This window comes from Pithys albifrons, chromosome 10 (genome assembly GCF_047495875.1).
Source record: "Pithys albifrons albifrons isolate INPA30051 chromosome 10, PitAlb_v1, whole genome shotgun sequence".
NCBI classification, from domain to species: Eukaryota; Metazoa; Chordata; class Aves; order Passeriformes; family Thamnophilidae; genus Pithys; species Pithys albifrons.
The window spans coordinates 9,838,232-9,851,529 of NC_092467.1; the positions used below are offsets into that span (position 1 = coordinate 9,838,232).

Below are 13,298 nucleotides of genomic sequence, written 5' to 3' on the forward strand. Positions count from 1 at the left end.
CTCTAATATAACACCAACAATGTCTGAATGCCAGTTCTCAGATACTCGAAATATGCATGTTCCTGTGTCATGTACTAGTAATTTTATCAGAGATTTGAGAACAGCCCCACCTGAGTGTTAACAGTGGTTTTGTTTCCAACACAGACATAAGACCTACACACTTGCAGACAGATTCTCTGCCCTGGTGTGATTATATTCCTTCACTGTCAGCTGAGAATCCGTACCTTAGATGGAGTGCCATGAACAAAATAAGAGAAAAAATCCACCCCAGTATATTTAATACTGTTCCAAAATCTAGACAAATGACAAATATGGTACCTTGAATAAGACTTTTTTTGTTAGCAAAAGCCCAGCTGTTAGGCAGAATGGTCTGCAATGATAAATACAAGTCAGCAGGCGCCCTTTATTTCATTTTACAGACACATGGAAAATTTTGCTTATCTCTAGGGAGGCCTTCCTCAAAACCATCAGTCTGTGGTACTGACAGTGCTAGTGCCTATTATGAGTTTCATAATGAAAACAAACAAGTAATATATTCCTGTAGCTATTTATGTGTGTGTGTTTTTCAAAGATAATTATGAACTGTAGCTGAAATTACAGCAGACTAATACCATGGGAACTACTGTAAAAAGAAAGTCAAGATAAACTCAGAGAAAGGAAGGCAAAGGACACAAAGATAAACCAAAATGACATAATTATCTAGCAAAGGTTTTTTTCTGGAAGAGACTCCTTTCGGTGAGAGAAAATGAAAGCTCTACTGTTTAGTGCTTGACTGCAGTCCTGGAGGATGAACTAGGCTTAGATTTAGTACAAACCTTAGAGCAGCCCCAGATAACACAGTCAGACTTCTCTAGTTTCGGCAGAATCAATGCCATAGTTACATAAATCCTCTTGTTTGTTGACCTAGTACAAATAATACACATACAAAGCCTACTGGGCAAGCATTTTTATTGGGGGTTATTTTATGTAGCAGCTTTTTATATTTATATGTGCCATTCAGATTTCAGTAAGAGCTCCCAAAATATTCCTGGTACCAACACAATGATTTGCCCTACTTAAACACTGCACTTTACTCCTTACATATGTGAAGACGCAAAGAATGAGGGAAGCAATCTGCTGATTTTTATTAGCACAAAGATTGGTCTCCTGTTTTTCACTACTTTGGTCTAATTAGATGCTTTAAGTTAGCTTATTTATAACCTGCTGTTCTTGTTTCACTTGAGGGAAATAAAAATACACACATCTTCTTCAGCTTGTGAATTTGTTATTGAACAAAAACCAACTTGATTAATTCTTGAACTGCCAAGAAACAGGAGGAATGAAATCTAAGATCAAGAATCCCAAAGAAGATGGAATTCCATCTTCCAATGAAGTTGGCAATGGTAATATGGCTCTTACATGCCTTTACATGCTATAATGCATAAGTGACTCACAAATGGCAGATCATTTTTCTCTTCTTTTGTCTCCAGCTGCTCAGCCTGCCTTAATTAGCTACTGCTTTGAATGCAGTTCCCTCTCCTTTCCACGCATACTGCCAAAGACCTCAACTGAGAAAAAAATTGCATAAAATCATCTTCCTCCCATCAGTGATTCATATACTCATGAACTTACTCCTTGCTCAGCTGCTTGTCCTAGATCCCACTCTGTTCTTTGCATTTTAGTCAAATGCCTCAATCAAATGCCCTTTAAGCTCCTGTGTGGCTTTGTGCCAAAGATAAAAAAGTATTTCCTCTATCCACCACCAAATCTTGTTTCCATTTTTATTTTTTTTTCTTGCAATGTCTTCTTATTTTTCATTTTTTGTACTTTGATAATTTAGGGCTGGTCTCACAGAAGCTCCCTCCGATTTTACACCAAAGCTTTTCTTTCTCCTTTCCTAAAAGGCATCTGTTTGCATAACCTCCTCCTAATTCTCCCTTATGCCTTAGAGGAAATTATCGAGACTCCAAGATTTACAATCCAGCCTCTCTGACTGTCTTCTCCATAAAAGGTAACTAAAATTCACTAGCAAGAAATGCAGCCCCATGGCAGTACTTTTTGACTTTCCAAACAAGACAGAAGATTAAGCTGAAGTTTAACATAAGGGCAAGTCTGAATTGCCATTTCTTCACCAGAAAATTTCCTTGTTATTAAGAGACTCTTGTTTCCTCACAACTTTCTGGACTAATCTTAAATTTCTTCAATTAATGCTATTCCAGTTTTTCCTTGAGAAAGAAAAGGCTTTTAAGGATTAAATGCTCATGTGGACTGTACCTCTGTGGCAGACTTAGTAGAAACTGCCCTACATCACACACTTACTCTGCCCCAAATACTTGGGTATGAGCACACTGGAGAAGTCAGAGTCCAGGACTCACAAAAAGAGGTAACCAAGGACATTGGTGGAGTGGTTTTAGCTTTCATTCACTCCTAGCAAACCTTGACTTTGGACAGGGCATTCACAATGCACTTCTCAAGGGATAACTGCTGTGGGGAATGACGGTTCCAGACCTTTCTGAGGGATAACACCTACCTTTCATATATTCCTACTTTGGTGCAATTTATAACTATCTGCAAGCACAAGGTCATAATATAATCCTCTATGTTTGTGCTGGGTGGGCTTCTTGTATAAAGTTTCATGAAGTCTGATGCTGTGTAAATAACAGTATATTCATCCAGGACACAAGCTGTGCCAAACAATCTGCTAGTTAGTACTACATGGGAATCTTCTGGGTTGCACACTTTCTTGAGAATGGTTTCCAGTTCTTTTCCAATATAGGTTTGTATTTGTATACTACTTGGAAATCCTGTACAGAAAGAGCCCAGACTGATGTAAAATATTTTGACAGATTGTTCCTGAAATCAAAACACTTCACCTGAAGGGCATACTTTGCTTGGGTGGAAAATAACAGCTCATTTTCTTATGCAAAACAACTCTGTGGCATACTGAAGACAAACAGAGTTATTCACATGGATAAAGAATTTTTTTGAGTCGCCCATGCTGTGCAGTGCTGTGGGAAGGTGGGCATTTACATAGTGCTGTGATTAAAATAAATTTGCATCCAGTACTACAGGCGTTTCCATGTTACCAGGATGCTCACACCATCTTGGCTTCTCCCAGCATAAGAAATGCAGTCAAGTCACTCTGCACTTGAATTGCTCAGACCAGCAGGACATTAACTTTTTTTTCTGCTGAGGTTTAAAAGACAACACTATCCAAGCAAACCTGTGTATGGAATGGAATTAACAGAGGCCACGTACCGAAGGGCATTAATATATTGAACCTGATCCAGGCAAACACCAGCACACCAAAACAACTATTGGAGAGTGTGAGCTTTTCTCACACTGCACTCAGGTGAGTACAAAGCAGCCCTCCCAGGAATATGCATATATGACAATTATTTCTTAGGTTAATACACCAGTAGTTTGATCATATATCATATACTCTCTAGTGACTAGTATCTAGGTCAGATGTGGGTAAGAGGAACAAAAAATGCCTTATTCGTCTAAACAGCCAATGGCTTTCATAAAGGAAGATAACTCAGTGAAACTAATGCCTAAACATAGCTAAAAATAAAAAGTAAGCATCAGCAAAAGGTCCAGCAGTAAGCCTGAAAGTTTTGGAGATTTAAATATTTAATAAATCAGAGGTCCTTATCAAGTAATATTGACAAAGGAGGAAACATTCAGTCAATAGCTCCCCATTTTATTTCCTACAGTTCTAGTTCTTTTGTGGTGTGTCAAAGGTAGGGGACTCCACAGCACAGTGCTCAGAGTTACAGAAATGTTAAGCCAGAGGCCTCACAGATCAATTTAAAAATACCCTGCAACTCCAGTCTGAGCTATAAGTGAACTCAAGCTGCAGACATTAACTGTGCCAGCTGGGTCCAGATTCACAAAAAGTTTAGAAATAAATCTATGTGCAATTTCCAGCCCAACTCTACTACATATTCATATTTCTTTTTGTTTGCTTGACATTGTTTACTATGAACGGTATAATTGCACAAGCAGCTGATGTGTTTGTTTTAATACCAAGATCACTTGTTCTCCTTACGACATTCCAGTAAAATATTAGAGTTTCTTTCCAGAAACTATTAAGCATCAAGCAGAGAAAATATACACTAATATTACCGGCTGTTTTTTACAGGAAGAGGTGACTGTGCCTAACTTTGGTTAGTGGGCATGTTATTATATTGTCCCTTTACAAATATCACAACAACCCTCTTACCTGCTGTGTACCTGAACTCCTACCAGTTTGCACAGGCGAAGCAGTCACTGGACAGCACATTGCACAATGATGAGGATCCCTCAGAGCTTCTCTGAGGTTTGGTGAATTGTGATCAATACCCCATAAAATGCAAAAGCAATTGCACAGCATCCCTATTCTGTGTGCTATTTAGAATACTCCTAGGTTTTAGCATCAATCTATGGCTGCTAAGACTGACTTAAAAATATCTATCAGCATTGAAAATTTTCAAGAGATAGTCATGTCTATCATTCAGGCAATTAGAAATTTAAAAAAATGCATCTGTTGCATTGCTTGGATTTTTTCTTTAAAAAGTGTATATAATCAGGCAATTATTAAAAAAATTGTCACAGATCCTGCAACCCTCACTCTCATAATCTTGCAGGAGTTAATAGGGCTACTATATATCAAGAATGATATTATCTCTCAAAAAAAGTTAAATAAATCAATTTATGATCACGATTCTAAGGTGGGTAAATAGCATAAACTTTGGGATTAGATACAGGGTAAACATAGAGAAATTAATGGAATCATCCAAGAATGATATGTTGCTTAATTTGGTGTCACCTCTATCCTCATAACTACACTGACTTTACTGTCATCACATCAAGGAATCTGGAGGAAACTTGTGTCATGCCTTTATCTAGAATTTTGCTGCTTGGCTGAAAATTCAACCCCTGTTTTGAACCAGTTCTTAACATAGTGTGCTTGAAAGCACAGCTTCTTTCAATAAACAAGACACAGTAATGCATGTAAAAGCTTGTACGTATTTGCAGAAGAACCTCCTTTTTGCTATGTGAGAAAAGATCAGTCAGCAATCACCAAACATAACAACAGAGGAAAAAGGTACTATTTCTACAATAATTGACAAAGAGACAATCTCAGTGTTAGAAAATTCAGTTTGTAGCTATTTACAGTCTGCCAGGCCAGAAGCTCTGCAAACAAATATTGGTTGGATTTTGTATTACGTTTATCCTCTTTTACCAAAGTTCAGACCTGGATCTGAATCAGTCACAAAGGATTTGATGTAAATGTAGATGCTGAAAGTTTTCTCCCCATCTGTAAGATGCTGAAATTAACCTCGCCAGCACAATGTATGGAAGGCTTTTGGCCAGTCTGTACAGTGTTACAGTCCACAGTATGTACTCTGGAAATAGGAGAAAATAACCAATTAAGAAAACAAGAAATACTATAAGAAATCAGGATGATGATTAAAATTTCTCTTCTTCTGCTATAACTTTCAGAAACAAGCAAATGCAAAGCTAAGGAATTGCAGAACAGATTCGTATTTTGCTGCCAGGAATCTTTTTTAGTAATAGGTAGGAGTACCTTGGGTCATCATTTCTAGTGTTCTGTTAACAAAGACAACCATTTAAAATAATTTCATAAGTATATGAAGCTCTATCTTCAAAATGCAGGTGAGTAGAGAGGACAAAAATTCTACAGGGAGACTGTAAAAAACAACATTTTGGGAAGCCTTGTTCTGGTTTTCAGCCTAAATTTATTCACTGGCTGTTTATATAAATCTTTTTCTTTTGTCAATATGATCGTTAAACTAAAATAATTATTTTTTGTCATTGGGTTACCCTTCTGTAGTCAGAGGACAACCATAGCTCCTCTCTGCTTTCATCTTATAGACAAGCTGGTCTTTTATTCTTCTCCTGCAAGACAGTTCAATTCTCCTACTACCCCAGTAACACAACTCTCTATATTTGTTTTCATTTGATTTCAGCTTTCTGGAGCATAATTGACCAGATTTGCTATTTTTTGTCCTATGTGAAGTTCATTGGATAGGTCACCCTGCAACTCCTTTTACAGATCTACAAAAGGTGAGGATAAGGAATAACATCTTAACATTGCTAAGGTGAAAACATGGCATGTGGTGCTTGGGATTTTCTTTCTTTCTTCAGAAGACAGATGTGGCTAAAATAAGAAAGATTGTCCTCAGGCAGAAGGCAGCTTTGTATGTGACTGTACCCTATAGGATAGTCAAATGTGGCCTAAACTCTTAAGACTGCTCTACTTGGTGTAAAATATTTTAACTGAGAAGACAAAAATCCCTTACTCTGCAAGCGGGGACCCCAGCTCCTGACTCACTGGAAGTTTGCTTATATTAAGTGGAAGACACTGAGAACCAGACAGCTGGGTAGGGTAAATAGAGAATTGGGCATCAGGACAAGATTTGGAGAGAGGCAAGAAGTCAGTCAGCAAAGCTGCTTGTTCAGGAGTGTGAGGGACAGCAAGGAACATATAGAGAAAGAAAAGAGCAGGGGAAATAAAAGTAATTATCAAGAGCAAGTGAGAAATTAAATATGCCTCTTCTGGCTACAACTCCCTTTTCAGGTAGTTGTAGAGGGCAATAAAGTCCCCTCTAAAACCCCTTTTCTCCAAGCTAAACACCCCCCCAGTCACTCCTCAGCAGACTTTTGTTCCAGACCCTTCCCCAGTTCCATTGCCCTTCCTTGGACCTGCTCCAGCACCCACACGGGGCAGCAACATGTTACCCCTCAAGCCACTCTGTTATGGCCACTGTTAAAAATTAAGCCATGTTTTAAGGAAGAGTTAAAACCACTTTGTCAATTTGCATTGTTCTGTTTCGTTATTCACCTGCTAACTCTATTGTTCCTGCTGTCAAATTGCCTTCAGCTTGAAGATCAGTCAGAAAAAGAAACACTGCCCAACCTGTGACAGTCAGACAAACTAAGAGTGGAACAAAAAAATGCCAGTGAAGTGAGTTGTTTTTTTATGGCTATTTTAACCGCAGGAGAATTATGGGATAGATGACCAAGTTTTGAATAATCTGTACAGCTTTTATTTTCCTTCCCCCTTTGAAGTAGATATGACTATTTTGATTCCTTGTTGCCAATTCTGCTTGCCATTCCCATTCAAGTAAATCTCATGAGGTCAGTGAGATCATTCTCTGAGTGGTGACTAAATATTAAAACAAGTAATACTGCCCATAAGGACAAGAAGCAAAACTTTTTATCCTGGTCTTTCATTTTGCTTTTTTGTTTGACAAGAAAGCTAGTAAACATTTACTGAATAACCTGAAAATTTGTTACATATTTGACACAGTTTCTTACAGTTGCTAAAACAAATTCGCTTGCTGATTAATTCCATCAGCACATGATGTCTCACAAAATACAACATCATGCTATGTTTAGTTTTCATTTCTGTTTTCACAGACTTGCTATATTCGCACTCCAGTTTCTGTCATGTGTTTATATATATTTATAAACATGCATAATTTTTTTGTTGTTTAAATATAATTTTGGTACTCTGGATACAAGTAAATTGGCAGCTGCAAAATAACTTGCTTGTTAAAGATGGCACTGCCACAATCTCCTGTAATAATTTTAATTGCAGCTCTATAGTACAGTTACAGTGTTATATAATCTCTTCATAAATTCAAAATTAGAAAATACCTTTACCATTGATGCTGAGAAATGCCTGAGGAGTACAGCTCTCAAACTAACCTGTATAATTCAGAGCAGAATTTTGATAGCTAGCTCTTCCAATCTCACCTTAGGAACATCAACTACTTTTTACAGAACTCTAAAGTGCTTGAAATTTGTGTATGTTTTGGTTTTTAATTAAGAAAATGGGTAATATTTTATACAGAACAAAGTGTTTGCACTCATATCTAGCAGAAGCCTACAGCAAATTACAGAGGAAAAGCCAAAACTCTGAAATCACTAAGTTATTTATACCATTGAGAAACTGATATAAGGCCCATGTATCCTATTAATCTTAGCTTGATAACATTTTAGGTAATTCTAGTCATTCCAAATGAAAAGTATCATATAAATTAATAGTTAATCCATTTGAACTCAAGAAGAAATGCAGTACATGCTCTAGATTATTAATATCTCTCATGCTTTGATATAGTTCCATCCATTGCAAGCATTAGTAGTATTTCCAGGTTGAATAATCAAGTCATCAGTGTCAAGTTACACTGTACTTCATAAGTCTGGGTATTTTTGTATACTCCAAGAAAAGCCTGTCACACTTTTTGTGGAGTTTCTGTTATTCAATGTGTAGAGTGGGAATGACTCACCCACTCCCTCAAGGAGAAAGGCAATCACAGACCCTTAGCTAGGACAGACAACAGGGCTGGAAAATTACAGTGTTATTTTCAAGGGTAGGTGTTGTTTCCACAGGTCAAATGGTGGGGAAACTGTGGCCTGGTCTGAGTCTGTGGATGCTCTACTAGCTAATAAAGGTAAGAAGTGACTGAAAAATACATTTTTTAAAAACACGTGTCAACCCAGTTGGCCAAGATTTGCCAGGTTTTTACACTGCTCTCCAACTCCCCATATGTGCTGAACCAACCAGCTGCTGCTGCAGGTGGGTGAGGTGCTGTCCTAAGAGGCAGAGGGGGCATGTTTGTCCAAGCTGCAAACATAATATACTTTCTGGCCAGCCCTGTAAGGACATTTAATAAGGGAGAAGATCTCTGAAAGAGTTTTTATCAAGATAACTGCTAAACTGGCCATACAATGGTTCTGTTTTTCATATTTTTTTAAAGTATTTAAAAACCCAAAAACCTTTTCTTCAATATTTCTGTTTCAAAGAAATAGACATGGTATGCAGTGACTTTTAGTCAAACAAAAAATGATTACTTCTAATACATCTAAAGCCCCTTCTCCAAGAGATGACATTCCTACTATCCTGACATTCCAAACCACATGTAACTTGAAAGTTTTCTTGCCACTGCTTTATTTTTCTGCAGTAACTTTGTGGCCTGTAACCTGGGGCTTTTGTTTCTCAGAGCTTGTCATTTGGATTAATTATAGAACAGTTGCTTCCCAACAATCCATAATTTGTTTCATTTTTTTTCCTTTCAAAAGGCAAAAAAGGTGGAATTAAGAAGTATTGAGGAGTCCATCATTCCATCCAAGATTTAACCATTACTTGAAAGGAGGTGGAAGCACTGTTTAGGCAAGATAACCTCAGCTGTGGGTGGAGCACACTACCACAATATGACTTAAATTTCTGCTTTTTAGCCCAGAGTCAGCCTCAAAACTCTTAGTTTCCTACCCACTACAAATTCTCCTGAAGACCAAAATGTCCAGGATCCCCTTTTGACTATTGTGTCAGTGCTAGTGAGCAAACCACAGCAGGCAGGCGTTGGGAGCATTCCTTCATTGATAGTAACTCACCAAAAGAATTCTCTTAGTCTTCTTATCATCACTATTGTTTCATCTTCTATTTATTTTCTCCCATAACAGCTTCTCAAGCCTAACTGCTGGCTGATATACAAGCCAATATCAGACTCAGACACTACATTATATCTATACTCCATACATGTATATGTACATAGACACATGTATAAAGTGCATTGGTCTTGCAGTTTTTCTCTAGCCACAATTTCTTCCATTTCCCCCCAGATGGCCTGGCAGCTTTTAGGACATTTTTGAAGTCTGAGTTCAGTGAGGAGAATGTGGAGTTCTGGCTGGCTTGTGAGGACTTCAAGAAAACCAAGTCCTCCACCAACATGGTCTTGAAAGCCCAAAAGATTTATTCTGACTTTATACAAGCTGATGCTCCAAAGGAGGTAAATAGTGAGTTTTTGTATGTACTTTGGATACTGAGGGTGGGAATCAAGTGGAAACTTCAGAACCAAACTTCATGGAATGACAGAAAATACAATTCAACCTGGCTGTAACTTCCATTTTCACGTCCATTATTTACCAGGTAAAAACAGTGTGGAACTCTGTGAAGCAAAGACATTATGGCTTACACTTTACATTCTTTACACATAGCTTGTGTTTATCTCACCTTCTGAAGTTTCTACCTGAAGATTAAAGGAAATTTATGTTCTATATCATTTGTTGTCTAACCATTTGCATAATGCAATAAGCATAATTTCTTCCATATTTTAGGTACCAGTATGTTAGAATGTTAATGATGGAATTTGTTCTTTTATATAAGTATTTTAGACATGATGAGAATGCAAACTTGCAAAAATTTTTATCACAGTACCCAGTTTTATCACAATTTCAAAAATACTTACTGTGAAGGAACAAATTCCTTCTTAGTTATTGTTCACATTCCCTGTCTTATATTTTTACAGTGATGTTTTTGCCTTTGCTAGCAAGTGTGCTTTGAATGTCCTCATATCTTATACATGACTGAAACCTATTTTATTATTCTTAAAAACAACAAATCCTTACAAAATACATAGGGTTAAAATTTAAAACAATGCTGAGTACATTCACTTCTAATTTACTCTTTGGTAAGCAGTACTTCATAGTATTCACTTTGGCAAAAAGAGGAGATAATCAGAAGTTAGTTTTTTTCTATTTTTCTATTTTTCTCCAGTTATACCATCTTTTTAAGAGCCAAATAAAATAAAGAATTCAGCATCCTAGACAAGTAAGGGATGAACTTCCTGTTTATTTGCATCAGTCAGGTTACTTGGGAGGAAATTTAAATGCCGACTGTGTCCTGTGCACAAACAGATCTCAGCTTTCCAATCAAACTGACTCTTGTTTTATGCATCCTTTCTTCCTGCAGATTAATATTGACTTCCATACCAAAAATGACATCTCCCAAAATATCTCTGAGCCCACCCTCAGCTGCTTTGATGATGCTCAGAGGTTCATCTACAGTCTCATGGCAAAGGACTCTTTTCCCAGGTTTCTAAGGTCAGAAGTGTACAAGGAACTTGTAAAGAAACAGCAGGACAGAAATCAGAAGAGATGGTTCCCATTTCTGTGAGAAAATACCTGGGGGATTGTGACTTTATAAATGTCTCCCATTGCAATTCAGTATGGATAACTATTAATAATTAAAGTGATTGCACAAACCACAACCAAGAATTGCCTTTGCCAGCTCATTTTTAAGTGCAAAATGCACATAACACTTTCTAATAAAGAAGTTTGCCATTGTTATTTTTTCCAGTGCTTCCTTCATTTGTCAAAGAGATTTGACATTTTTAAGCAGAATGTTTTGGTTGTTTGGCTTGCTGCCGATTTCTTTTTAGAAGTGTGGCCTCCAAATCCTTCCTTTCAGGGGACTTAAATATGTTTATTCATTTGTCATATTTTTTGTAGTTTGTAAAAAAATTTTAAATCCTTTTTAAAACATGTTTTATACCAATTCAAAACAGGAGAAGCAGAAATATGGTAGATAGCACACTATGATAATATTTAATAAATAGGCAGCTGCTTTATAGCAAATGTTCCTGGCAGAGAAAATTAATGCTTCATAATACAGCTGTCTTCAATGTGAATGTCTTTAATTTTCTTCCTGTTTATTTAATTCTATTTTTTAGTGAAAATTCTCATTTATTAATTGCATAGGCATTTTGAGGGGGGGGGAGTAAACCTTCCTTTGTACATTTTCAATTAATTAATTTTCTTTGCTTTTATAAATGTATCAGTGGCACTGTCCCCATGCACTCAGGAAGAAGTAATTTCATTAATTTTTATAATTTTTCAGTGAAATACAGATAAGTAGAAGAGTAGGGATAAGAAACAGTTTTAGGCAAGTAAATGTGTAAATCAGAATTTAGTCATGATTATACCTTCAAACCAGAAAGACATGATCAGATTCTAGTGTAATTTTCTGGTGTCTCAAGATATACACACTGATCTCATTCACTGCTATCAGAGGATTTATTGCACATATTCAGGTGAAGGAAAGAGCTGTGTCATAATAATGAAAAAAGTATTTTAAACTGTATGGGGCAGAAATAATCTGCTCTATGGACAATAATTCTAAATACAGGAGATAGCAATAAGATTAAAACAAAACAAAACAAACAAAAAATCCTTTAATTTTTAATGAATTTGGTCCTTGTGATTCTTTTGCTTTTGAGCTGCTCTAAATCTCCAGGAATCTCTCCCTGTTTGGAATTCTGCTTATACCTTCTACACACCATAACATCCTCTATGCAAAAGATCTTCTCTATTTGATCAAACTACATTAAAGAACCAATTCATTCAGATAATAAAGGATATTAAGTTGCCTGAAAACCCCAACATGCTGCCTTCAGTTATGAACTGAGGTTAAAAGTCTGCCACAGTTAATGTAGGTGGGGTGAAAAATTTTTGTCCTTTGATACCCAACTTCTATCACTTTATTTTACTTCTTGCTATCTGCATTTCTTTCTCTTCTTTCTTCCCCAGTACTGATGGTTGACATGGAAATGAACAAAATCACTGAGGTTAAGCTACAAGGAGGATGTGGGTTTCTTTTGCAATCCCACAGCTACTATTCATCTTGCAGTGACATTTCAGTGGAAAAACTCCACTTGTGCCCTCAGTGCAGCCTTGGTGCTTTCTCTGCACCCGGGGATTTCTGCTGGCTCAAGGCACAGTAAAGGCAGCAGTCAGGATTGCTGAAATTATATGTTACTCAAAAGTGTAGCAACTCATTTTTCTTTCTTACAAATCTAATTCTCATTTTCAGAGGTTTCCCACATAAAGGAAGAAGTGGGATCTCACCATCTTTCATAGTAGACCAAGTAGAAACCAAAATTTCTGTGCTACCAATCATTTGGGACCTAAGGCTAAAAAAGTACCTTGAAAACAGATGTGAGGTCATGAAATCTCACAAGTCCTCTGTGCTCCTGTAAACTCGCGCACTTCTGTCTGTACCCCATCACAACCAGTGCTGGAAAGTGCCAGAATGATGGTTTCCAGGGAGCTCCAGTTCCTGGATGTCTAAAAGCACAGCTTAAGGAGAAGTTAAAAACATATGTAAAATAGGCAAATATAGTAAAAATAATATATATTGTTATTCCAATAACTATATAAAAACAACAGCAGGATTCAGTATGTCCACATGATGTCGGGTTGATTCTCTATGATCAGCAGCACAATTACTGTCAAAAGAGGCAATAATCCTTAATGTTTTAGCATTTGGCATTAATTTTAATATTTATGTACTAAAGCACCATGAATGGTTTTATCACATTTTCAATTAATTTAGAAAGTTTAAGAGAAATGTACAGGAATGGCACTCGTAGGGGTTATCACAGACTCAAGTAACAATACTAACCTTGTTATAACCCCTTAATTAAAACTTTGCTGCTTTCAGTTGAAAAGGTTAATTAAACTTTTGCTGT

The 13,298-nt window shown here is 36.8% G+C and overlaps 1 protein-coding gene across 1 annotated transcript; it reads left to right on the plus strand.

The window, feature by feature from the left end:
* Nucleotides 1–6,941: 6,941 nt before the first annotated feature.
* LOC139676255 (regulator of G-protein signaling 21-like) lies at nucleotides 6,942–10,945 on the plus strand. The gene is made up of 4 exons (XM_071565025.1): nucleotides 6,942–6,952; nucleotides 8,368–8,444; nucleotides 9,613–9,779; nucleotides 10,742–10,945. Exons 1-4 carry the CDS (start codon nucleotides 6,942–6,944, stop codon nucleotides 10,943–10,945), a joined length of 459 nt encoding a protein of 152 aa, XP_071421126.1.
* Nucleotides 10,946–13,298: the final 2,353 nt, after the last annotated feature.

Excerpts from the sequence above, each read along its gene's own strand:
- LOC139676255 (XM_071565025.1), top strand. Across the intron at positions 8,445-9,612 it reads TGCTCTACTAGCTAATAAAG|ATGGCCTGGCAGCTTTTAGG; the intron begins GTAAGAAGTGAC and ends ATTTCCCCCCAG. Across the intron at positions 9,780-10,741 it reads AAGCTGATGCTCCAAAGGAG|ATTAATATTGACTTCCATAC; the intron begins GTAAATAGTGAG and ends TTCTTCCTGCAG.